The sequence below is a fragment of the Meira miltonrushii genome (genome assembly GCF_003144205.1).
Source record: "Meira miltonrushii strain MCA 3882 unplaced genomic scaffold FA14scaffold_3, whole genome shotgun sequence".
NCBI lineage: Eukaryota > Fungi > Basidiomycota > Exobasidiomycetes > Exobasidiales > Brachybasidiaceae > Meira > Meira miltonrushii.
Genome location: NW_020289945.1, coordinates 2,944,185 through 2,969,354, shown reverse-complemented (window position 1 = coordinate 2,969,354; position 25,170 = coordinate 2,944,185). Strand labels below are relative to the sequence as shown.

General features: G+C 44.3%; 10 protein-coding genes across 10 annotated transcripts; 5 read left to right on the top strand and 5 right to left on the bottom strand.

Moving 5' to 3' along the window:
* Window positions 1–166: 166 nt before the first annotated feature.
* FA14DRAFT_106851 (uncharacterized protein) lies at window positions 167–1,303 on the top strand (the record flags this gene model as incomplete). Its single annotated transcript, XM_025495787.1, has 1 exon — window positions 167–1,303. A coding segment is annotated over one exon (1,137 nt), but the record flags the coding sequence as incomplete, so codon positions are not given.
* On the bottom strand, window positions 1,121–2,510 carry FA14DRAFT_161782 (Ribokinase-like protein). The gene has a single exon (XM_025499292.1). It carries the CDS (start codon window positions 2,457–2,459, stop codon window positions 1,371–1,373), a length of 1,089 nt encoding a protein of 362 aa, XP_025354670.1. The 5' UTR covers window positions 2,460–2,510; the 3' UTR covers window positions 1,121–1,370.
* A 179-nt stretch (window positions 2,511–2,689) lies between these two features.
* FA14DRAFT_71844 (uncharacterized protein) lies at window positions 2,690–7,181 on the top strand. Its single transcript, XM_025502755.1, has one exon. It carries the CDS (start codon window positions 2,727–2,729, stop codon window positions 7,071–7,073), a length of 4,347 nt encoding a protein of 1,448 aa, XP_025354669.1. The 5' UTR covers window positions 2,690–2,726; the 3' UTR covers window positions 7,074–7,181.
* Window positions 7,160–11,259, bottom strand: FA14DRAFT_165343 (SAPS-domain-containing protein; the record flags this gene model as incomplete). The annotated part of the gene is made up of 4 exons (XM_025499951.1): window positions 7,160–7,210; window positions 7,399–7,541; window positions 7,566–7,573; window positions 7,598–11,259. The coding sequence occupies 4 exons, from the start codon at window positions 11,257–11,259 to the stop codon at window positions 7,160–7,162; spliced, it is 3,864 nt and encodes a 1,287-aa protein (XP_025354668.1).
* Window positions 11,260–12,456: 1,197 nt separating this feature from the next.
* On the top strand, window positions 12,457–15,321 carry FA14DRAFT_124888 (FTHFS-domain-containing protein; the record flags this gene model as incomplete). Its single annotated transcript, XM_025496669.1, has 1 exon — window positions 12,457–15,321. One exon carries the CDS (start codon window positions 12,457–12,459, stop codon window positions 15,319–15,321), a length of 2,865 nt encoding a protein of 954 aa, XP_025354667.1.
* A 206-nt stretch (window positions 15,322–15,527) lies between these two features.
* Window positions 15,528–16,916, bottom strand: FA14DRAFT_137118 (putative carnitine/acyl carnitine carrier). Its single transcript, XM_025497031.1, has one exon. It carries the CDS (start codon window positions 16,634–16,636, stop codon window positions 15,692–15,694), a length of 945 nt encoding a protein of 314 aa, XP_025354666.1. The 5' UTR covers window positions 16,637–16,916; the 3' UTR covers window positions 15,528–15,691.
* A 170-nt stretch (window positions 16,917–17,086) lies between these two features.
* Window positions 17,087–17,605, top strand: FA14DRAFT_137115 (YjgF-like protein). The gene is made up of 2 exons (XM_025497030.1): window positions 17,087–17,392; window positions 17,462–17,605. Exons 1-2 carry the CDS (start codon window positions 17,117–17,119, stop codon window positions 17,582–17,584), a joined length of 399 nt encoding a protein of 132 aa, XP_025354665.1. The 5' UTR covers window positions 17,087–17,116; the 3' UTR covers window positions 17,585–17,605.
* A 380-nt stretch (window positions 17,606–17,985) lies between these two features.
* FA14DRAFT_123913 (glucose-repressible alcohol dehydrogenase transcriptional effector) lies at window positions 17,986–19,860 on the bottom strand (the record flags this gene model as incomplete). Its single annotated transcript, XM_025496610.1, has 1 exon — window positions 17,986–19,860. The coding sequence occupies one exon, from the start codon at window positions 19,858–19,860 to the stop codon at window positions 17,986–17,988; it is 1,875 nt and encodes a 624-aa protein (XP_025354664.1).
* A 1,533-nt stretch (window positions 19,861–21,393) lies between these two features.
* FA14DRAFT_104730 (uncharacterized protein) lies at window positions 21,394–21,768 on the top strand (the record flags this gene model as incomplete). The annotated part of the gene is made up of 1 exon (XM_025495715.1): window positions 21,394–21,768. A coding segment is annotated over one exon (375 nt), but the record flags the coding sequence as incomplete, so codon positions are not given.
* A 659-nt stretch (window positions 21,769–22,427) lies between these two features.
* Window positions 22,428–24,419, bottom strand: FA14DRAFT_113293 (seven-hairpin glycosidase; the record flags this gene model as incomplete). The annotated part of the gene is made up of 1 exon (XM_025496007.1): window positions 22,428–24,419. A coding segment is annotated over one exon (1,992 nt), but the record flags the coding sequence as incomplete, so codon positions are not given.
* Between the last annotated feature and the right edge of the window lie 751 nt (window positions 24,420–25,170).

Below are 25,170 nucleotides of genomic sequence, written 5' to 3'. Positions count from 1 at the left end.
GAGAGGGCCAGGAACCTTATTGGTTTCAAGGTGAGGTACGTGTGCATTATATAATCACCTTTCACTAAATGCATTCATAGGAGGCCTTATTTCCGCTTCTTCTCTTACAAACCATCATCATTTCAGGGACCATTAAGCAATGAGCGGAAGTGTGGTTCCGTCACTGTCTTCAGTCAGCTCAATTCTGTCTAAAGTGGCTCGACAGTACGAATCGGCACTCAATACAAACTCCATCTTTTTCTATCCTTCAAAGGTAACAATACTACCGCAAGATGTCGAAGGATCATCAAAATCCACAACGACAATTCCATGGACTATACGTTGTGTGCCTGCACTTCTAGACAAAGCCAAAGAAAAGCATCAACAAAATTCAGAATCAACATCAGCAAAAGCTTCCGATTTGACAAAAGATGCCAAGAAGCAACAAAATCCAAGCGATGTCTTTGCTCCACCTTATCATCCCGATCTCTTAGTGGAGGAATTGCCAAAGCATACAATCTTACTAAATAAGTTCTGTGTGGTTCCAAAGCACTTTTTACTGGTCACTAGAGAATTCGCATCGCAAAATATACCTCCTTCTCCCGACACTCTCACTATCGCTTATCGGATATTGCAGTCACACAAGGCATTGGCCGCTCAACATCATGATGATGTAGCACATGACAAAGAGCTTTTGGCATTCTATAATTGTGGAAAAGTAAGCGGAGCAAGTCAGCCTCATCAGCATATGCAATTCGCCGAATTAGGAGCTGAAGGACAGCAGCAAGACAATGTACCTATCCCGGTTGAAGAACTACTCTCACGTATTCCACAAGACGGAAAAGAAGATGAGGTATATGCACTTCCACTACCTTATCAGCACTTTGTTTCCATCATTCGTCAACCGCCAACCGACGATGCAGCTAAGCTTCAGGATTATCTCGGGATGAAGTTGCTGTCTTTGTTGGACGCACAATTCCAGGCACGTCTGGCTGCATATGATGCCCACAAGGATAAAGGCGTAACTACAGATGATCATAGATCCGCTCCAAGTTGGAACTTACTCTTGACCACTCGAGCCATGCATCTGATACCGCGTAGACAGGAAGAGTTTGATGGACTGCGACAGAGGGTGGACGAGGAAGGGAAGGAACACAAGGAGGATGGTGTGGACCTGGTAGGATCTTTAAGTATCAATTCTTTGGGGTATGCCGGACATCTGTTGGTCAAATCACTAAGGGAATTAGAATATCTACAAACACATCCTGGTGGTGTGATTGACGTCTTGCGTCAGACAGGAGCTCCACCCGTTGAAGATGTAACCACAGCTACACATCACGAAGGTTAAATAATATTACACAAAATGTACAAATTCTATTTAGAGGGGAAATCTATTCATCAACTCGTTCTTCGAGCTGTCTCAGTCTATTGGCAATTGTATCGCCGTTCCATAGCTCGCCCTTACCATCGTTACATACTGTAATGTTGGGCAAGCCAGTCTGCTCGATCGTTAGAGCTGCTGAAACAGATCCCATTCTGGCCGCCCTGATTATATGTTCCGTGCTCCAGTCCGTCTTTTCAGGTCCTGTCAATGCCAATCCTACTGTGAAACCTCCAAGATAAGCATTTCCTGCTCCTGTCACATCGACAATCTTGTCAACTTGATCATTCGTATGAAAAGCAGGGATCCAATGAAGATCGGCATTCTGTAAACATACCAGAGAACCCAATGCTCCCGCTCGAATACATATGATCGGGACGCTGCCATCTGAATCTTGATCATCGCGTATCCGATGGTATAATTGGGTTGCCAGATCTTCAATACTGGACATGCTGACCTCTTTTGATAGCTTGACGCCAAGCAGCGATGCTGCTTCTTCGTGATTCGGACTGAGTACCGAGACTGACTTTGATACCTTCAATGCTTTGGGTAGATTTTCCTCTATTGCACTGTCAGGTATTGGCTCCCATATAAGGTTTGGTTGACGTCCAGCAGGCCATTTGTCAGGCATTCCTTTAATCTGCTTGATCATTTCAGACGCTCGCTCAGGAGAGCAAATGCAGTGAATGAATGGCGGCAGCTTTGTATGCAAATCATCTAGGAGATCGACAGGGTCCAATCGAATCTTTGGAGAAAGATAAGCAAAGCCCCTTTCTTCACCACGATAGATATTGACTGCTTTTGTCGTTCCATCTTTGCGTTGTCTGAATCGCCAAAGAGAGTGAGGTTGATCAGGTTTTGAGTAAATGTCCAGCTTTTCTTGAATTTCGCTTGTAAAGTCAGATCCTCGGTCTACTGTCATCATCACTTTGTCTGGGGATAAACACATTCGAGCGCCAACAGCAAAGTATGTTCCACCTCCACCTATCTGTTCTCCTAATCCTCGATCGCCTAAGCTTGCACCGGTCTGTTCATCTTCGAATCGAAATGTATCGATGATGAACATTCCAAGTGTTGAGACCAATACTGTATCATCCATCTTGACAGTCAAGCTACCTCATGATGATGAGGGTAGTGAGTAAACATCTTAACATTTAACCCTGTCCGGGTCCGTGCATGAAAATCAAAAAGAGCAACACTTTTTATTTTTGTAATGCAAATCAAAAGTGTAATCAATTATTGTTAAACTCAGCCTTTGTCTTATGACGCGTAAAAGTGGTTAACCCCGATCAATAGAGAATTGTAATTTATCTTTCTTTGTTTGTATACCATCATCACTATCGGACAGAAGGAGAGCATAGCAAAAATGCTCGTCCATCGAGCCCATGATGGTCACTCTTTCGACCTGGCTCGAACATATTCACAATTTCAATCCAAAGAGCATTTATTCGAAGTGATCTCAGAAATGACAGGGATACCGGTTGAGGACCTAATTTGTATGACAAAAGATGGATTTCAAGTAAATGATGAAAGGTTTGAACAGATACAAGAGGAGGAAGAAAGATCTCTTTCTAGTAGCGTTCGAAGAGATATCCCAACGGAGCTGTACATCTTCAATCGTCAATACTTATACGTCGACGATCTAGAACCTTTGATAAACGAATTGGAGGAAGCAGTGCCACTTCGGCCACCGGTACATGAACCAGAACTGCAATTGCCAATTACACCTCGAATGCTTAATGCTCTATTGGAATGGTGTGCGTTGGTGTTGCAGAATATGACTGAGCATGATGCCCTATCAGAGCAATATCTATCGCAGACGCAAATAATCGACGAAAGTACTCGTGCAGCATTCTCAAATGTGCAGACATTGGCAGAGAATACATATACTGCATCATACGACCTCAAAACCCACCTGGAAAAAGAGCTTACTCGGATGAAAGGTCTTTTGCAGGATCATGACCTCGCTTGGAAAATATTCTACATGGTGCAGATCCATCCCAAATTGCTACCGAAACCCACAACGGAAGGCAAGAGTCGACTAGGAGATCGTATCAATAAGAGATTTATCGAAGAAGTTTTTCGAGAATGCACGGATGTGTATGAGAATTTGACTGACGAATGGAAAGCCATGACGACTAAGGACAATGAATTGGTTGAAAATGTCAATAAATGGCAGAATGAGGGACAAAGTACAAGTACTGAACCGGGACAGGAAACTTTTCGAGAAAGCAGACAAGCTCTTACACGAGCTAATGAGATACAAGTGTTCTTACAACAGACTTGTTCCCCGGATGAACATGGCTGGCCAGCTGCTGAGCGTTTAGCAAAAGATGAAAATATGGTGAGAGCGATAGAGGAAGCGGTAGGCGAGCTCATCCTTCTCGACGAGGTTTGTCGTGATTCGCTCAGGCGCCTCGTGGCTGACAAGAATGAAATGGTTCCGCGTGGCTTGGATCTTCTGCATATCATCAGTGAATTGCAGTCGGGCTTCACCGAATTGGATTCAGAGCTCAGAAAGCTTGATGAGAGCTTCAATTCAAAGCGAGCGGAAAACTTCAAGCACATAACGCGATTCCAGAATCTTTTATTCTGTTATGGATCAACAATGATTGAAATCTATCGAAGAACAGCTTTCGATAGACATTTTCTGGGTCGGAGTGAAGCAATCGCCGAACTGATGGCCAATCATACAGAGAGCGAAAAGAAGCGAAGATCAGATTTTCAAAAGCAAGGCGAGTATTTATTACCATGGAAGATCAATCGTGAGCTAAAGGATGACGAAGCACCAAGTCTGGATATGTCTACCCGACCAAGGGAGGAGAATGAACCGCAACTTGTGATCGAGCAAAATGAAGTCGAAGAGCTATTTCAGATGCTTGATGAAATAGAAGCTTCTTTAGACTTGCAGAATGAATCGAACCCCATTGCTGAGGCAAGATCACTCCTTCGCACTCTATTCGATGAAGCAAAGGACTTTGAAGCTAACTTTGCTAGATTGGTCGAGATAAGCCTTCTAGATGGACAAGACGATGCAGAAAGCGAAGATGCAACAGAGCAAAATGGAGCACGACCGCGAGTTGCAACCCGAAAGCTAGAGCAGGAAAAGCATAGGCTTGAACAAGAGCTTCAAGATCTGAAGATTGAGCATGGGAAGAGAGAACGTACACTTGCAGAAGCTCGGGATCAGGAATTGCAATCTGTACAAGCAGAGCTCAGCAAAATCAAGCATGAGCTCAGAAATGCAGAGCATGCCCTAGACCAGGAAAGAACGCAACATGAAGAAACAAAGAAAGACTTGGACGCTGTCAAGGCTGATGCAGATACGGAATCAGCTCGTCGTCATAATATGCAAGATGAACTGACAAGGCTGCGAAGGGAGGTGGAAGATGCACGAAGGGCAGAAAAAGATGCAAAAGTGGAGATTGCTGAAGAATTTGATCGTTTGAATGAGCTAGAAGCACATCTTAATGATGCTCGAGTTGAATTGGAAGAAGTACGCTCTGCTCGCGATGATGCAAGCAAACGATTAGAAGCACTTTTGAACAAAGGTACTTCATTCGAAGGTGAATTACGCATTGCTCAAGATCGCATTGCTGAATTGACGCATCAATTAAGCGTTGCTAGGTCGGAAACTCGTACAGTGCAAATTGCTTTGACCGAAGCAGAAAGTGCTCGTGATAAAGCCCTTCGATCTTACCGTGCTGAAGCCGATGGCGATCGAGCAATCTTGGAAGAGACTCTTCGAAACAAAGAAACAGAATTGCGGGAAGCAGAAGATTTGCTAAGAAGGCGTGATAATGAATCGACGGAACACACAGATAGCATCAAGAATTTGCAAAGTCAATTATCAGCTGCAGATGAAGCACACGAAGACCTTGTACGACAATATGAGACCGCAAAAGAATCATCATTGAATGCAGAAATGGCAAAACGACAAATCGAGCGAAATTTGGATGCTGTTGTGGAGAAAGTTCGCATTTTGATGACCAAATCGATTTCCTTATCAGATGCAATGGAAAGGATGCCTATTCTCTCATCTGGAAGTTCATCAAAGAATGGAACCAAGCTGGCTGCTGAGACCATCGATGAAATTGATGAGAAGAGTGACAAGGCGAGAAGAGTTGCGCTAGAGTCGTTCAAGAATGGCGCAGATGACATTGCACTTGAAGTCTTGCTCGATGTCCTTGGCTGGCTCACAAAAAATTCTGCAGAAGATAAGGCGGTCATCAAGATGGAGTCCCAGATCACCCAATGCAAGAAATGGATGAAAGCTTATAAGCACATCAATGAAAAAGGTCAGAAACAACAACTTGTACTTCGAGAGAAGATCACCTTCCGTCACTTTGCAGTCGGCGATCTTGCCCTGTTCTTGCCAACAAGGAGTAATGCCTTACCCCAACAAAATGGCCAAGATACAAACGGAACAGGAAGAGATAGTTCCAATGCCTTCTCAAATGTGAAACCTTGGGCTGCATTTAACATCAATTTCCCTCATTTCTTCCTCAACTTTGGCGGCAAAGCTGAGAATGAACAATTACGTGACAGTCTGCGCACTAAAGAATGGATCGTTGCTCGTATTACAAAAATTGAAAGTAAGACAGCAAACTCTTCCGTACCCGATGGAAATCCATTCCAACTGGCAGATGGCGTCAAGTTCTATCTTTTGGATGTGGAAAGTTGGAACGCTGCAAACTCAAGCATTGTACCTAGCATTCCACGAAGAAAGAGTACGTCAACGACGGTTACGACGGCAGACAAGAGTGCTCAAGTGCCACCATCTTTGCGTAGATGGGGTAGTACGCCTGACACTCATGCCGATGCAAGCATGAAAGAGATTGTGGAAGATGATCGTACAGAAGTCAAGGCTAATGCCACCGTTGAGTCGATTTCCGAAAGCCCTATAAAAGCAAGACTGAGCCCAACGAACAGATACACTCGCATAACGAATCGTACAAGTGGCGCATTTGCTCGTCCAAGTGAAACACCGACGGTAAAGGAAGCAAGCGCACCAAAGGAGAACAAGTCAGAGCCAAAGCCGATCAAACCTAATAAGACTTTATTGCAAGCTTCTGAGAGAGCTTTTGATCCATTTTCTGCTAGCCCAGCTCCTGGTACCCCAGGTGAGTCAGGCGGAATGAATGAATACTTATTACGAAGGAATGGAACTGCAAGTCGTGAACCATCAGGACTTTCTGCAGGAAGCGAGAAAGGCAAAATGAAAGAAACCGAAAGACCGATGAAGATCAGGTCAAGGCCTGCTGCGATTGCCTCTGCACGAATTCGAGCACCTTCTGCGGCTACACCAACGATGGAAGTTGCACAAGGTTTGAATTCGTTCGGTCATGCTGCACAAATTTCTGAAGATGGAATTGGGCCTTCAACATCTTCTTTCAGCGGTGGATCTCAAAGGACAGGTAGTGGCTTTAGTTTGCCTGCTGCAGGAGGTGGTAGCAATTTCTCAATCGATTCTCGATCGCCTTCACGTAAGAATGCATCCAGCACAAGCTTAGTCTCCGCTCCTTCTCCAGCACTGAACAGAAGGTCAATTTTTGGTTCAGGATGGACATTAGGCAGGAAATCGGGCTCGCAAACACTCAACTCTTCCGGTGAGGCTGGAAATAGTTTTGATGAACAAGAAGATCTATCGGCCACTGTAACGGACGCAACACGTAGTTTGAGGCGATTGACCAGTTATGGTAGCAAGCGATGAGAAGCTCTCTATTTAATTTTGTATTTTATAGCGATTCACTGTAATTTATTGCATGTTGTTAGTATCGATACTGCATTCGCTTTATCTCACAAGCAGAAATGCGTGAAGTCAAACAAGATATTTATGATTTTATTTGACTGCAATTGTTTTCATTGATTGATGATGAACGATGCGAAGTGATGTATATATATGAAAAGGTGTTTGAATGCAGATGATGATGATGTTAGGAGAAACTCATGAGATATAAAACAAAAGGAAAAGGAAAAAAAATGCAATACAATAATCATTCCTCTACTGCCTCTTCATTATCTTGTGCTTGACTTACAAGCGCAACTTCATCAAGAGGTACTTTTACCGTTTGACCATCAATCGTCCGTTCTATCAAGCCAGAAACGGGGTTAGGTTGTGCATCAGGCGCAACTCCAGGTCCGAGGGGATCTTTTTCATCTAAAGCTTCTCCCGCTGCTGCTGCGTCTGTTGATCCACTCGTACTTGGCGCTCTGGGTCTAGAGATTCGTAATGACTCCGTATTAGGAACACCTTCCAATTGCTCTAAACTTGGTCTTCTAGCATGAGCTGCAGCTACCACATCTGAAGCGCGAAGAGATGCACTGTCCAACAAGTCAACGAATGGTGTTCCATTTGTGTCACTGCTACCGCTGTCGGAACGTGCTCGTTCGACTTGTACACCTTCCTCTCCCAGTGCATTGCCGCTTTCTGATGCTGTTGAGCTGTTGTCATCCCCGTCGAAGCTTTGGACATCATCATTGGCTGATGTTTCCCTTTGGAAGTCTGCTGCCCAGTCGGCAGGTGTAAGATAAGCTTGCGCACTGCTTCCGGAGCCCGAATTCGGTCCTCCAATAACAGCTGAAGACGAGGATGAAGAGTCGGCAAACGGTCCCCAATCATCATCGTCGTCATCATTATCTATACTATTTCCTCTGCGGCCGATGCCAGAACCAGATTCGATGTCAGGCTCGAATGCATCATCAAATGCGTCACCAGATCCAGAGTGCAAATTGCGTTGACGAATATCTTGTGATAGCCAATTCGTATCTTCGTCCGAATCATCATCATCAGAAGCATTTGCTGTGCCCATTTGAGAAGATAAATAATTGGCAAACGCATCTGAACCGACTGATTGACCTCCTGATGCACCCAGATCTCCATCTGCAACACCTACACCATGTTGTGGGAAAGACAGCGAGTGCAACATTTGCGGTCTTCCTCCTGCCAATGGGGCTGCCTCCTTCTCGCGATTCTCTTTCAATGGATGTTCAACGAAGTTCGTCCATTCAGGAGAGATGTATGGCTCGATATAGTGTGCAATCTCTTGTGGATATCTCTCCAACAGTTTCACAGTCTCTTCTGCAATCAAATGCATATGTCCCATGTATCCTAATCGAATCTTTCTTGGCGATTTCAATGATTCTTGATTACGCTTTTCTCCCTCGACAATCTTTTCTGTGAGCTTTGCTTGTTCGAAGACTGCCAAAGTGAGTTTTCTATTTAGCCCAACATCCATCCTTCCGTTGAAAAATTGTTGAAGGATGTCGTATACGACATTATGCAGGAAGTTGTTCCAAGGGAACTCGAAGAAGAGCGATAAGATCGTCGGAATTACATCGCATTCGAGGAATTTCTTCTTCAACAAATCCCCGATGACATAATCACGCATATCATCAATCGGAGAGGGCGGCTTTGAGGGAGAAGGTGAAGGAGCGGTCAAATCCGCCAAAGAGAGATGAGAAAGGACAGATCGTATCTCTTCATCATCCTGACCATCAGCTTTTTCCTCTTCGCCTCCTTTCTGCGCTGACGATCCTTCATCTTTCGATTGCGCATCATCAGTTGGAGAAGTGCCTTCTGTTGAAGCTGCTTTGTCGGTATCAGTGGTTGCATCATTTAAAGATACTTCACTGAGTAAAGCCTCATCGTCGGTATCCTCTGAACCAACTCCACCACCAACGACAGAAGATTGCCGTGTATGCCTGCCCGTCTTTGTCGAGGGCTGCGTTTCTTCCTCACCTTCGGTTTTCGTGGTTGTAGATTCGGCTTTCTCAGCTGCTGGCTTCTCGGTGGTTGTATGATCTTGACCGGATTCAGACGCTGCATCAGTTCCTTGAAGCGTTCGTGCCAAGATCTGCAAACCCTCAATTCCGCCTTGCAGTACGCCTTCTTCGGAATACTGAGGTCCTTCTCCTGGAGTACGATTCAGCAATGCCATGTTTGAGCAATGCAAGAGTTCTGCATAGAGCTCCGTAATGCGATATCTCTCAAATGTCAAAGCTGCAGTCTTTCCAAGGCTACTGACAGTCTCTGTACTGTCTACCCTTGGTCTTGAGATCAAACTTTGGAAATCACCCAATCGTTCACACAAGACACGCAACATTGGACCCAAATGAACGATGCCGAGCTTATCAGACAATTCTGCCATTGCTTCTTCCATACCTTCCATCTCGTCATCTTCATCTTCCTCTCCGTCCACTCCTTTAGACTGTTGAGCCTCTTCATCCTTTTCTTCTGAAGCATTAACAGTTCTACTTGCCTTGCGTTCGGCTATCTCCTGTTGCCTTTGTAAGAGATGAGTTCGTAGAGTGTGGAAGAGATGTTGTTCGAAATAGTCGCTGTTATTCTTGCGGATAAGTTCGATCAGAATACCGATACAAGTCACAAGAGTTGATGTGCAGCTTTCAGCGGTAACATTGATCTCAGGAGCCCGAACGGGGGGCGTGAGCGAATTCGTTGATGGTCTGATGGTAGCAGTTGAATCACGGTGATGGTCCAGCACACCTGGAGAACGGCCAATGCCACCATATGCGCTCACTCCGCTGGCTGGCGTGTCTCTTGGATTGAGAGGCTTTCTCGATGAGCCAGCATCAAAGTCCAAATCATCATCATCGAGAGCAGAATCACTACTATTTCCGCTCTTATCCAGTGGATCCAGCGGAACTTCACTCAAGGATGAAAGTGTTTGACTTTCTGCCGCCGTTACTGAAGGTTTATCACGTTTCTTCTTTGCCGAAAAAGTAAATCCTTCTTCGTTTCGTTGTTCTTCGGCTGCCTCGGACAATTGTCTTGACAAACGGGAAGGAAGCGAGGCGTCCAACATGAAACCCACCATTTTTCGCACGATTGTCTCGCTAGCGAGTTCTCTAACCAGTCTGTTGTTCACTCCGCCAACTTGTCCATTTGCCTGACCACCCATTGCATCTGTGCCACCAAATCCAAATGCTTCAGCTCCTGTGCCTTGTGTCAAGCTTGCCGGCGATGGAGCAGAAAGTGCAATGATAGCCTTTAGTAGCTCTGAAACGGTATTGTGCAGGTCCGTTGAATGCGAAGGTGATAATAAATCGATCAAACGAGGCATGAGGTCTTCCGACGAAAGCCAGTCTATAATACCAACATTTTGCACTGCTTCTTCACATTGAATGATGCGATATAACAAATCAACAACTGCAGGTGTTTCCATATGCGCAACGAATAATTCAACGATTTGAGGTAACTCTTTGATGAATGCAATCATCTCTCTAGGCTTCTTGTCCAAGAAGACACCATTCACTTTGGCCCAATAGCCAGCCAAGACACTTTTACCCGGTCCATTATCGCGAGCTGTTGTTAGTGTGGTGCCGTCGTCGTTCGATTTCACCTCTAGTCCCAATACACCAACGTTTGAATTCTCGGCATTAGATGCTTCTTCTCCAGGCACAGTCGGGAGATGTGAAGCGTTCAACTTTGGACCATCAAACGTCGTCTGTGACTTTTGAGATTCTGAGAATAGAGGATGTTGGTGTTGAGTGATTGTTGGTGGATTCGACGTTGCACCTTTTGATAAAATAGAATCCCAGAAAGGTACTAATAAGTCATCACTGTTGGATAATGCTGTATCAACGATTGACCAAATGTCGGACGACAAGACCTCAGAAGCGATGTACGGGTACTTGAATCGCACCTTTTCTTCCCATTCTCTGCCTCCAGGTCCTCCAACCTCAGCTGTGCCAACGACATGTTCGAATAATCGTTTTAGAACTCGAGGCTGTTGTAGATAGTTGATGAGTTTTGAATTTTGTGTTTTACACTCTTGCAGTAGTTCATCTTCATCTAAGATCTCCTCTAGACTGACATTCGGCCTGTCTAAAAGGGTATCCAATGAAGATGTAGAAGAGAATCCGAATCGCCAAAACATAATTAAACGTTATAGCTTTGCACGCATACAAGCTGATCAATGGTGCAAAATCCGAAGTTTGGCGATTGGAAGATGGTAATTTTGATCCTTGTTCAAGCTTTCTCAGACATCGAATGAGATTGAAAGCTGTCGTATGTAGTGTTTGCAGGACAATAGTGCAAAATTTGATACGTCTAATTAGATGCTGGTAGTCGTGCGATGTAGTGTGTCGAGGCTGATGTACAGTTTTTGAGAGTCTTGATAATAATCCTTCCAATAATAATGAGACCAAACTCCAATCGCAATGCCGAGGGCCAATTAAATTGACAAATTCTGATCTGCGAAGGAAGTGCCCCTCTTTGAGATATGGTGGAGTTAGACTAAGGTTTGCTGGAACTTATTACAGCTCAACCGCCACCTTTCCTTTTCTCCTGGGATATCTAGAGTTGTTTGTTGACCTGATGGTCTTTTTCCTTTAACCAACCCTTGTAGTGATTGAAGTAAAGTGTTGGAGGAAGCAATCATTCATCTAAAATCAATTCCGAAACGGATCTCATTTTCTCAATCAATACCGACTAAACCCTGGATTTCATTCGTGTAACTCTTTAAAAGGCCACAACCACCGGTGGTAAACGCCCGCACGCATACACACGCACACGCTTCTTTTTATCTTTTTTTGACCGCAACGCTAATTATTCAATGCAACCCATCACACCGCCAACAATCAAACACAAGAAACCCAATCTTTTGGTTTTTAGACTTGCTCACGTGGACGTGCATAATCTTTGAATTGCAAAAGGCGTAAAGCGCGCTAAATGAACATCTTCTTTTGAATCGGGTCTCCCGGGTTAGTCACTGGGGGCGAATGCAAGTCATGCTGAAAGAAGAAGAAATAGAAAAAAACCCACATTCACTAGCTGCAACGAAACCCCGCTCAGGCCAAGTAAGGCACTTTCATTTCTTCCTCCTTTCCTTTCCCTCCCAATTGTACTTTCTTCTTGATCGAACACCACCTTCATGCACTCTCGCTTGTCCGGCTCATTCGTCGTTCGAGCTTACTCCAGTGCAAAGTGTCAACGTTCGTTTCATTTGACAACAAGAAGTCTTCGAGCAGTATCTTCACAATCTTTGTCTGTCTCTGCTCTTAGAAGCACTCAAAATAACAGATTCAATCTTCAATCACAACCTCGTACATTCACTACTTCCTCTATTGCCAACATGGCTAGTGCTTCAAATCAAGCAAATGCTGGTCCAGCACAAATTCTCGATGGAACAGCATTGGCAAAGAGAGTTCGTTTGGGCGTTCAAGAACGTGTCAAAGAACACAAAGCTAAGAATGGTAACTTTGAGCCAAACTTGGTCATCGTTCAAGTCGGGGATGATAGTGCTTCTTCTACCTACATTCGTATGAAGCGTTTGGCAGCAGAAGAATGCGGTTTCAAGTTCACACACGTTCATTTGGCAGGTCAAACTTCCGAACAAGAGATTATTCGCAAAGTCGGTCAATTGAACGAAGATGTAGGCGTTGATGGTATCTTGGTTCAGTTGCCCTTGGGAAAACATATCGATGCTGAAGGTGAACGCCGTGTTACCGAAGCTGTCAGCCCAGAGAAGGATGTTGATGGCTTCCATGCTTTGAACATTGGACATCTCTCAAGCAAGGCATGCAATCCAATGTTCTTGCCATGCACTCCTGCCGGTGTGATTCGTCTTTTGGAAGAAGCAGGCATTCAAGATATGTCCGGTCTGCGTGCCGTAGTGATTGGAAGAAGTGATATTGTCGGAAACCCAGTAGCAAGTCTTTTACGTTACCGCAACTGCACAGTCACACAAGTCCATTCTAGAACGAAAGATCTTCCCGCTCATTTGAAAGACGCTGATATTGTCGTGGCTGCAATGGGCAAAGCTCAGTTTGTGCAAGCTGAATGGTTGAAGAAGGACGCAATCGTTATTGATGTTGGTACCAACTACATTCCTGATTCTACCAAAAAGAGCGGACAACGTTTGGTTGGTGATGTTGACTTTGCCAAAGCAAGCCACGTTGCCAAAGCCATCACTCCCGTACCTGGCGGTGTTGGTCCAATGACAGTTGCTATGCTTATGGAGAACGTGCTCGTATCAGCAGAAAGAAGCTTGTCACAAGGCAGATTAGGTCGCGGTGTCACAACAGCAAACCCCATCAAAATTCTCGATCAAGTTCCAAGCGATATTGAAGTGGCACGCAGTCAAACACCAAAGCCAATCACCCAAGTTGCCAGAGAGATTGGTGTGCTAAGCACTGAGTTAGAACCATATGGGGACGTTAAGGCAAAAGTTGACCTATCCATTCTTGAGCGACTCGCACATCGCAAGAACGGTAAATACATTGTTGTGGCAGGTATCACACCCACACCATTGGGAGAAGGTAAATCCACAACCACAATCGGTTTAGCACAAGCTTTGGGAGCCCATTTGGGTAAATCATGCTTTGCCTGCGTTCGTCAACCGAGTCAAGGTCCCACTTTTGGCATCAAGGGAGGTGCAGCTGGTGGTGGTTACAGTCAAGTCATTCCAATGGAAGAATTTAATCTTCATTTGACGGGTGATATTCACGCAGTACAAGCAGCCAATAATTTACTGGCCGCTGCTATTGATACACGTATGTTCCACGAAGCGACACAAAAAGATGCAGCCTTGTTCGACAGACTCTGCCCTAAGAAGAAAGGAGTTCGCTCTTTCGCACCAGTCATGTTCCGTCGTTTGAAGAAGTTGGGTATCAACAAGACCAACCCGGATGATTTGACAGAAGAGGAAAAGAGCAAATGGGCCAGACTGGACATTGACCCAGAAACAATCACATGGCACCGTGTTACCGATACAAACGATCGTTTCTTGCGTCAAATTACCGTTGGTCAAGCACCAACAGAGAAAGGACAAGAACGCAAGACAGGATACGATATTGCGGTCGCAAGTGAATGTATGGCAGTACTGGCATTGAGTCGCGATTTGAAGGATATGCGTGAACGATTGGGTCGTATGGTCATCGCAACAAGCCGTGCCGGTGATCCAGTGACAGCAGATGATCTAGGTATCGGAGGTGCATTGACTGTCTTGATGAAGGATTCTATCAAGCCAAATTTGATGCAAACATTGGAAGGAACACCCGTCTTTGTACATGCCGGTCCTTTTGCCAACATTGCACACGGTAATTCTTCCATCTTGGCAGATGCAATTGCTTTGAAATTGGCCGGTTTGGAAGAAGGTGAAACAGATGAAAAGGCTGGTTACGTCATCACAGAAGCAGGATTCGGTGCTGATATCGGTATGGAAAAGTTCTGCAACATCAAATGTCGCGAAAGTGGATTGGTACCTGATGCTGTTGTATTGGTGGCTACCGTTCGTGCACTGAAGACGCACGGAGGTGGTCCAGAAGTTTCACCAGGAAAGCCATTATCTGAAGTATACTTGGAAGAGAACTTGGAAATCTTGGAGAAAGGATGCACAAACTTGCGCAAACATATCGAGAATGCCAAGAAGTTCGGATTAAAGGTTATTGTTGCTGTCAACAGATTCTCTACCGATACCGATCGTGAATTGGAGTTGGTTGCTCGTGAGGCATTGGCAGCAGGTGCTGATGCTGCTGTTCCTGCCAATCACTGGGCTCGCGGTGGTGAAGGAGCAGTGGATTTGGCCAAAGCCGTTATCCAACAATTGGAGGGTAAACCATCCGATTTCAAATTCTTGTACAATCCCGATCAATCGATCGAACAAAAGATTGAGACAATTGTGAAGGAGATGTACGGAGGAGATGGAATTGAGATTTCCGAATTGGCACAAAAACAAATTGATTCGTATACAAGACAAGGCTTTGGTCATTTGAACGTTTGCATGGCCAAAACACATTTGTCATTGAGTCATGATCCATCACAAAAAGGAGCACCAACAGGGTTCAAAGTTCCCATCAGATCTGTCAAACTTTCTGCCGGAGCAGGTTTCGTTTATCCTTTGTGTGGTGATATGCAAACTATGCCGGGTTTGTCTACCCGACCAGGATATTATCAAATCGATTTAGATGAGAATGGACAAGTGGTTGGCTTGTTCTAGGGGTCGTCGTCGTGTAAGGTGAATTGTAAATTTTCTGCTTATAGACTTTTTTTGTCATATAATCCCGCATTCAACATGTGTTTATGAAATGCTAATAGTGAAAAAGATATCTCTGTGCAAGGGTTGCGAGTACATGCCACCCGCCTTGAAGAGTTTAGGCTAAAGAGGTTCGTGTGGGTTCTTCTTTCCCTGTCAAAATAAATGTTACTCATTGGATTGATCTATTAAACTGTACAATGTGATAAATTCTTGATCTAAAAAAGAAAAATGACAAACTCTTATCACCTGCATAGCGTCCTTTATTGTTTTGGTTGGAATGCTTCCGTATTTATAGCATTGAAAAGGATTTGTCTATGTAAAGGGCTGTCGATTAGAACAATTGGTTCATCAATTTCAAACTGACTTCTACACCTAAGAAGGTAGCTGCATTGGCAGGGAAAGCACGCAAGATTGCAGGACCTGCACCTTTGAACAAAGCGCCGAAACCATCTTGAGCAACAGTAACACGGAAGCAATGCAAGAAGCTGTTGTAAGTTCCTGCAGGTGCACCTTGATAACGAGATTTGATCACATCCGGTGGAATTGCGATTGACCACATTGCCATTCCTGCTAAACCACCTGCAGTTAAAACGTTCAACATGTTTAATTGAGATGGATCTTGACCGGCAGGTGTGAGACCACGTTTGATTGCTTCATATGCACCAAAGTAAGCTGCACTTCCAGGACCATCACGAGCCAAAGTGGCCCCTGTTCCACGGAAAATGGATTTCATACCACCTTCTTTGTACAATTGTCGAACGACATCCAAAGGTCCGTTATACTTTGGTCCGGCATTTGAAGATTGTCCTTGAAGTTGTAATAGAACTTTTACACGTTCAGCCGGAGCGGCGATCAAAGTTGTTGGAATGGCAGAAAAGAAACCGGCAAACATTAATTCGGGTAAACTCAAGTTCTTATCTTCTCTATTTGGCGTTGAAGCATAAACCAACTTTTTTCCTAAATCAAAAGACCAAAAAGAAACGGCAAACATTGGCGTAACACCGACCAAAGGAGGACCCATTCCTCTGTATAATCCTTTGATACCATCTGCTGCTAATGCTTTACGAACGACATCCATTGCTCCGGTATATGTTCCTGCAGGTGCTGTTTGTAAACGAGTTTTTGTTAGATCGAAAGGATGTCCTACCAAAACACAAGAAATACCACCGAAACCACCACTAAGGAACGATTTAATAGAAGAAGCGGCTGACTTCTTTGGGTCCAATTGAATCTCTTGTTCATCTTTGATTGCCGCTGATAGTGAATCGTCTGCCATTTTTGTTTATTTTTGTGTGTGGGAGGGAAGGAGGATTAGGATGATGACGGAGTGAGGGGTAAATGATTCAGAAGATTTCTCTTTATTTTTCTTTCCCCGGTCGATCAAAGACCGGAGCGCATAGTGAAATTGAGCATTCACGCTTGAAACATGTACGCGTATGAGACAAGACTGAGAAGGTGCTTCTTGGCTTTTTCGGGGGGGAAGGAGTGGAGAATTGCATATGAAAAGAAAAAGGACAAAGTCTTCCCTCGGCTGTACCGGTTGAGGGCCGGTCAGGTGTTGAAGCTGGTGCGCACTGGACAAAAGAAGAATGCAGAAGAAGTACAGGAACATGCATTTTTAAGGTTTTAACAGAGAATATCATCATTGCACACCATACATATGCTACTTCAAAGTCAAAGAAGCATTTGTAGAGCTTTGCCTAGATTGACATCCATTCCCATCACTCGAACTGCTCCATTCCATACATCCGTCAAAATGGCATCTGACTCTCCCTACAAAGTTGTAACGACAAAAGATGCACCAAGCGCAATCGGACCTTATTCTCAAGCTGTTGTTCATAACGGCTTAATTTTTTGTTCTGGTTGTATTCCTTTTGTTCCTTCAACAATGCAACTTGTAGAAGGGGATATTCAAGCTCAAGCTCAACAATCTTTGGATAATTTGTTGGCAATCGTTCAAGCAAGTGGAAGTGATAAAAGTCACATTTTGAAAACCACTGTCTTCTTGAAGGATATGAACGACTTCGCAAAGGTGAGTATATCCATTACTGCATTTGCTGACTTGATGCTGACATCCCATCATTGTTCACCACCCTCCCAGGTCAACGAAGTGTACGAGCGCGTCTTCGCTCCTTACAAACCCGCACGTTCAGCTGTCGAAGTGGCCAGACTGCCTCGTGATGTTGGTGTCGAAATCGAATGTATCGCAGCTGTAAAGGCATAAAGGGGATGTAAAATCAACCAAACACAATGTTATCTACTCAATCCACACACAAGACAACATAAAGAGAATAGCACAATTTTAATGCTTACACATATGATTGAGACAAAAAGTAAGTGATGATGAAAATAGTATGATCGTTTAAGGTTCAACGGAGTTAGGTGGAAGAAAAAAGAAAAAAAGGAAATATGCAAAAAAGAATGAAAGTAAAAGGAGTGAAAAACGGTAAAGGAAGAGAGAAAAACATTGGTGAAAATGTACACAAAAAAAAAAGAAAAGAGGTTAAGGGAAAATTGCAGAATAAAAAGACAACAATAATCATTCAAGAATCTTCCAAATCGTTGAAATGTCGTGTTTGACTTTGTGAACGTCATAAAACGAAGGGTTCTGCCTAGATTTGATATCTATTTCCCGTTCAGCCGATTTGCTGATCCAAACCCGGTCCTTTGTCTTCCATCTTTTGGATGCTTGACGCGGAATTCGCTCAGGATGCAAATGTGATCTGACGGGAAATGGGCATTAGGGAAACCAACAACCTTGTCGATATACGCAGAATCCACTTCACCCAACAATCCCGTAACAGCAAGTGCGTTTGAATTGTACCAAATATAATCCAAATTACCTTCAAAGTGCGGTGTATAATTTGTGAACGGAAGTTCGCCAATATGTGCATAAGAACTTTTCATCGCTTGACCATGTTCTAAACCATTTGCTGTATAATCTCCGTAAACGTGATTGATGAAATCTTCATGATCTCCCTTCAATTTTCCTTTGCTCAAGAATTCATAAACACCACTTCCAGGCATACTGTTGAAATCTCCACAAAGGATTGTTGGAATCTTGTTACCATTATTGTAGTGAGGAGCAGGAGGATAGCCCTCCTTCACGTCCAATTTGGCGGGATATTTGGCAAATCTTTCACCGATCTTCTCTAGCTCTTCCATCAACATTGCTACTTGCACCAATTTGACATCTCTGAATTCTGGATCCCAATGAACGTGCACGTTTGCAACAATCAATCTACTACCGCTCTCCTTGTTCTCCAACAATGCAATCACTGCAACTTCATCCTTTGTCATCACTCGATTGAACATATCCTCTGTTCGCTTGAAATCCGGTCTACGTAGAGCGGCTTGGTTAAATTCGACCAATTGCCTTTCCACTAGCGAATACTTTGATGACTTGTAAAAGATTGCACATCCATCTACCAACTTACGCTCCTCTTCTCTCATCGTCCTTGCACGGGTCTTGGGAGAGAAAATACCTTCGTAATCCTGTTGCGATAGATGGTGTAAGAAGTACTCTTCGAATTGCTCAGACGCAACTTCTTGCATACAACAGATATCCGCTCCATAACTCATCACCTCTTGCAGGATGAACTCTTTTCTGTATTCCCATGATAGAGCCCATGATGGAGTGTATCCGTACATTTGCGGAGTTGCCATTCGGTCGCAAAGGATGTTATAGCTCAACACGTTGAAAGATTCGGCAGGCGCTTCAGGTTCATCTTCACCTTCTCGATTTCCAAGATCAGGCTCGATCGTGATCCATTCACGCTCAGGAGGTGGAAGTGGAACAGGACAAGAATCCCGCAAGAATGCAACCAATGCCTGTGTACCTTCTTTCTGGATCAATTGTCGAAGATTCTCTTGCATCGGATTTCCCTCGATACCCAAGGTTTCTAGCTGGTACAATGTTCCCAATTCTGGCGGCAATGTGACAAGGTTGTTATCGAACAGGAACAATTCCTTTAAGCTCGTAAGCATACCTAGCTCTGGCGGAAGAGAGTTGAGCTTGTTCCCCGAAACGTCCAAGATGGTAAGATGACGTAATTGTACAATATCAGAAGCCAGCGAAGTGAGAGCGTTGTGATTGATAAACAAAGATGTCAAAAAGGTGTATCGATAGAGTTCTTTGGCGATATTCTTCAACCCTAGACCTCCCATATCTATCGTTGTCCATGACTGACCATCCTTTCCGCTAGAATCCGACTCATCAGAAGATAGGTCGGCTTGCTTCTTCAACGAACTTCCCGAGTTGCTCACATGCAGTCCATTTGCTGCCATCCGCGGTACATGGATTGCACCTCCCTTTGTCGGATCTTGTATAGCAATCGCAGAACTTGTTGCACTTCTGGCGGCCAAAGCAGCAGCTCTGGCATGATGATGCGGTGAAGCTGATTGACGAGAAATGTCTGCTTTGAGTAGCTGTTGTTGCCAATGAGGCGATGAATTCATTGCAGCAGCGGAAGAGGCGGATGTCGAGGTGATCGGATGCATAGGACCAGGAGATGGTATTTGTCCAGGACCGTGCGATTGATGTAGATGATGATGTTGACCAGAACCACCACCTCCAAGCAAGGACGCATATCCGGGTGAAGAAGGAGCATTGTTATTCATCGGACCGATGCCAGGAAGCGAGGATAGAGATGGATTCTGTTGATGTGGGGCATGATGTGATCTAGATACCCAACCTCCAATGCCGGAGGAAGGATACCGTGTTGCGCCTGGATAACCATTTGCGCCGTTTGATCCACCATAAGAGCCTGCCCCATTAGAATTTTGATGATAGAGGTACGCCGGACCCGGTGAGGGCGATGGCGAAGGCGCCGGGGACTGATACATAGGCTGGCGAATCTATATAAGAATTTGAAGCAGCAAGAGCAATTGGATTACGAACGGCAAAGACGACGGAAGAAACAAAAGGAGGCGGCGGCGAAAAAGAAAATGACGGGGAGGATAGCCTCATGATCTGATGTCGGACGATGCGATCCAATGTCGAGCCGATGACTTTGCAACTGAGTGTCGGAAGAGGAAGAGAGAAATGGGTCAGAAATAGATGAAATACAGGACACTGTTAGTCTTGCAATTTACCTAGAAGTGCAAATGTATGCTGATCTATGTTAGCGTCGAAATATGTACAGCAAGTTGATGATCGAATGTCGTCTGACCAGTGAAACATGCAAAACGATCAAATGATCACCAGTATTGAAAGTGGAGCACTGTGTTTATTCGAATAAGTTAAAGATTGCTAAAGGTGGTGCTTACTAACAGGTGTGTATACACCTGATGGTATGTTGTCCAAGTTTTGCAACCTTTCTTTGAGGTATTTTTGTAGTATGTTGATGAGTATTGTTCGTTTGAGGTTTTGCTTTGGTTAAAAAGACCAAGCGCATGAAGATGATGGCGACGACGGAATAATGATCAATTTTACGCATAAAAGCACTGCATCACGCAACAGACAGTCGCTTAGAAGAAAAGCACACGGCACACGCAACACAAAGGGTTATCAAACGCGCACAAAGAAATACCGTTTGACTCTGGTCTACTGCCTGATTTTCAACTTTCGCCAACAAAATACAAAATATGCAAAAATGAAGCATCGCCTGGCGCAGTGCAGTGCAATAGCGCATCAGAAAGACAGCCCAGCCCAAAACGGGTAAGAGTGTGTATTTGATTTGTAACAGAACCTGTTTGTATTTTAAAAGATAAAAAGTTGTATTACTTCGCGAAGAAATGGATCAAAGCGTTGCGCCCGGTTCGACACGGCTTGAGATGGAGGGGAATGTTAGAAGGGAAGCATTTTAGTTGTTGTTCTTCTCATCCTCATCGACACATAGCAACACTCAAAAAATGGGTGCAGCTTCATCAAAGACTGAATCTAGTACAACTAGCGGTCAAGAAAAGCTAGAAAATGTAAACAGAACATTGCTCAACAAGATTGAAAATCCAACAGGATCATCATCTTCGTCCACATTAACACAAACGTACGGATCACCCTCGGAACAGGAAAAACAGAATGAATCAAGAATCCCTTCTCTTGATCGTCAACAATATTTGGATTCTTCCATTCAAGGAAAGATCAAGGAAGAATTATCTCGTCTACGTAAACAAGATTCCGAATTACAAAAGCAAATCGAACAAGCATTAGAGAAAGAAAGTTTGGACATAGCATCACAGAATAAGACGGGAGCAAAAGGTAAATCAAGTATCTTACTCAAACAAGAATTGGACGATGTGAGAAGTAAGATCGAACGTCATAATCAGAGAAGGGAAAAAGTTGACAAGGCTCCCGGTGTAAAGAGTGCTCGTGAAAAAGTTGTACAATGTTACAACAAGAATCCAGAATCAACCTTGGAATGTTGGGCAGAAGTTCGCGATTTCAGACAAGCTGTCTCTCGTGCGGAAAGTGTGAGTAGCAGAGCTTTAAGGACAGTCTGAGTGATTGGTGTACTGACAATGATTTAACCTTTTCACTCCACTTCTCTTAGGACTTTGTCGCTTCTTTGTCTACATGAGAGCTAACCGCAGGAAACAATATAAATTCATCACAGGTGATCACAATTTGATTCCCATTAGAGTATAATAAGTGCAGAAGTATCATTGTATTGTGTAAAGCAATACAGACGATTATGGAATCAATGAGAATATGTAAAGTACTGCCCTGTCTATTCCACATCAGGCATTAATGGTTCATCGTGTTCCTCATCATCGACATCGAACCAATCTTCGTGGTCTTCAAGTGGATTCTCCTTTGAACTCTTTGCATGTTGATCTGAGCGAATATCGAAAGCCTCTGATAAAAGGTCTGCTAGCTCACTTCGAGCCACTTCTATCCGTTCTTCTCCATTTTCGCTTCTGGTAACCAAAAGTCGTTTGATCTGCTCTGATAAGAGCTCTGTAGACCATTCCGTCGTTTGGCTTGCTCGCTTTTGCGCATCTTTCAATACGTTTGCAAACGCTTCAACATTTGAACTTTTACCTTGTCCTTTTGATTTGGCTTTTGAAGCAGCAAATTTCATCTCTTCTGCTTCTAATGCAAGTCGTTCAGCTTCTTCGATCTCTTTTTGCCATGTTTCATAGATGAAATGCTTTTGTGCTCTCGTCAATCCTCCAACGGTACCCATTTCACCACCGGAGTATTCTTCGGCACTTGCAGGAACATGTACCATCGCCGGATCCCAGAACTTTCGTGACCCTTGACCTGGTTGTCCCCATTTGCCATTCTTGGGCAAGAGAAGAGGATGTGCTTCGGTTGAGAAGACGTATTCGTCCAAAGAAATTAGGTTTGGTGGAGAGAAGAGCAAGTAATAATACTTGAACGTTTCTGCGAAAACATAACTTTCCATAGAATCGTACAACATTGCCGGAACGTGAAGAACGTTACTGATCGCAGCAAATCCATGTTTGGTCATACTATGCGTTACCCAAGAACAAAACATTTGCCAACCCCGTTCTTGCCATTGAGGATCACCGGTTATACGCCACATATAAAACACACTTTCAATCGTTTCAGGTCGATTACGATAATCCGGTGAAACACTACGAACGCCAACGACGGGTGAACCACGTGGACGACCACGACGAGAAGTTCCGCCAGTTAAAGTTGCTACTTCGAATCTGTCGATATCCTTGTCTCGATAAAATGTAATCTCTTCTGGACCAATTCCAGTTTCTGTGGAGTTGTAGGCCCAATAACATGCCTCTGTCACACGACGTGCAATGTCCAGGTCATTCTTTCTCGAAAGAAGCTTGGCTCCCATTCCGATAGAGCCTCCAGTGAAACATGTCAAATGTTCCAATTTCGGTGTATACGATCTGCCGTTACTTTGACCCATGACCAAAAGAGGTGTATTGGGAACAGAATTAATTCCACGCAATAGCCAGCGATGAGCGCTATCAACGGAATCAGCAAAGAATTTCCCGTACTGATCCAATCGTCCGCCCAAAAGCTGATGTTCTTTGATCAAATATTCAAACGCAGAATCAATCATACCGCCCCATGAATACCAACCGTACATCGTTCCACGTTCGGGAAAGATAGTAGAAGGTAATAGCGCACCCAATCGATCTGGCGATCCAGTCATGTTGTACTGTAGCCAATCTGTCGTTCGTTGAACTTTATCAAAGTATGTTCGGTTTCCTGTCACTTGCCACAAACGTGTCATTTCGACAAGCATGCTTGCTGCCTCGGCAACGATTACACTACTTGGCGGGAACGGATTACCGGGTTTGTTCAGATTGAGACGTCCGATCGGTACACCTGTCATTGTTTCGAATGCCGGCAAGATGAGCTGTGCCAATTCTTCAGCCCGATCACGCATCAGCGTATCCCCAGAAAGATCATAAGCTGAAAGGAAGCCACCTAGGTATCTGATTGCTGTTTCGAATACTGGCACACGTCCATCACTGCTTCCGTACGCACTTCTAGAGCCGCCGACAAAGTGAAAATCGATGTCGTAAACATGCTGTCTTGCCAAATCGTATTCTCCTGGTAGGTCCATGATCAAAAGAGTGTCTAGAGCATCTACGATTGTCGCACCCCAGCCATTGAAGCTATCCGAAAATTCACCAGAAACTGGTCTGACTTCGTCATGACCCCATGCGTTGGCCTTATAAGCCTCCCAAGAATGCAAGAATGCATTTCTGACCAGCCTTCTTCGCTTCTCGTTGACTGCATCGCGGGCTTTATCATTTGAATCACCACTGAAGCGAGTTGGGTCATTGAAAGGGAATTGGACTCGAGGCATAGTTGAAGCAGCAGGTTTTCTCGTAAATCCGCGAGAATGTGGCATGTTGAATTTGGGTGGCTTCCAAAAATTGTAAGGATCTGGTCTCCAGTCCCGATCCAATGGCTGGGCGTCGGGATCCATCGCGTCCTCTATGCGAGTTTTTGATCCATTTGACGCTCTAGACCATCCTCCATGACTTTCATATCTACCTGAGGGGTATGCAAGAGGTTTTGTTGAAAGCATTGGAGCTTTTCTCGGTATATCTCGTTCTAGCATGTTCAATTGCGCAGGTGGAATGACACCTTGATGTGGATCTCCGTCTTTGTAATTATATACCGCTTTTGCTGGTTTGGCTTTATTATTGAAGGTCACCACATCTGGCGGGAAGGCTTTGTTTGAAGTAATTGTTTGAGATTCTTCTTCAGGTGAGATTGGATTATCATAATCGGTGGGTATATTCCATTTTGGTTTGTAGATCGTATAGCCTGCAATAGAGGTGCCGATCGGTGCATCGTCCATCGATGAGGGGGGTCTGGAAGGGTGATGGGTCTGTGATGGAGGAGGTATTCCTGCCATATCTTCCGGTCCTTTGAATAAAGGGTGCATTGATGGTTTCCACTTTTCCATTGCATCGCCCCAAGCATTCACACGTTCTTCGCCCACAAGTGAGGGTCCCCAAAGCCAAAGCTGTGAGCCAATGAAGATTCCCAACACAAGGTATAGAAGTATTCTTCGTTTCCGCATCACCATACCACAACATCCTAATATTCCGGCTTTGCTCCGTGTCCTATTGCGACTGTCATTATTGCCAGGTAGGAAGGAGGCAAGCTCTTCAGACGATTCTTCTGTTTTTGGAGCCATCTTTGAAGTATCTGTGTTTTTATTTTTTTCCTCTTTTGTTTCTGTTATTATCCTTCTTCTGAGATTGTCACTGTTTATCGAAATTGCCGCTGAGGGCAGACCTGCCAGTGATTGACTATCTTCGATTGTGAATGAAGCCGGTTCAGGCTGTTGGGCAGAGTTGAAATTGCCAAGAGAGTTTGATCGTAAAAGTCGTTTCGTTGCAATTCCAGAAGTA

Excerpts from the sequence above, each read along its gene's own strand:
- FA14DRAFT_161782 (XM_025499292.1), bottom strand. The coding sequence starts at position 2,459 with ATGGATGATACAGTATTGGTCTCAACACTTGGAATGTTCATCATCGAT.
- FA14DRAFT_71844 (XM_025502755.1), top strand. The coding sequence starts at position 2,727 with ATGCTCGTCCATCGAGCCCATGATGGTCACTCTTTCGACCTGGCTCGA.
- FA14DRAFT_137118 (XM_025497031.1), bottom strand. The coding sequence starts at position 16,636 with ATGGCAGACGATTCACTATCAGCGGCAATCAAAGATGAACAAGAGATT.
- FA14DRAFT_137115 (XM_025497030.1), top strand. The coding sequence starts at position 17,117 with ATGGCATCTGACTCTCCCTACAAAGTTGTAACGACAAAAGATGCACCA. Across the intron at positions 17,393-17,461 it reads ATATGAACGACTTCGCAAAG|GTCAACGAAGTGTACGAGCG; the intron begins GTGAGTATATCC and ends CCACCCTCCCAG.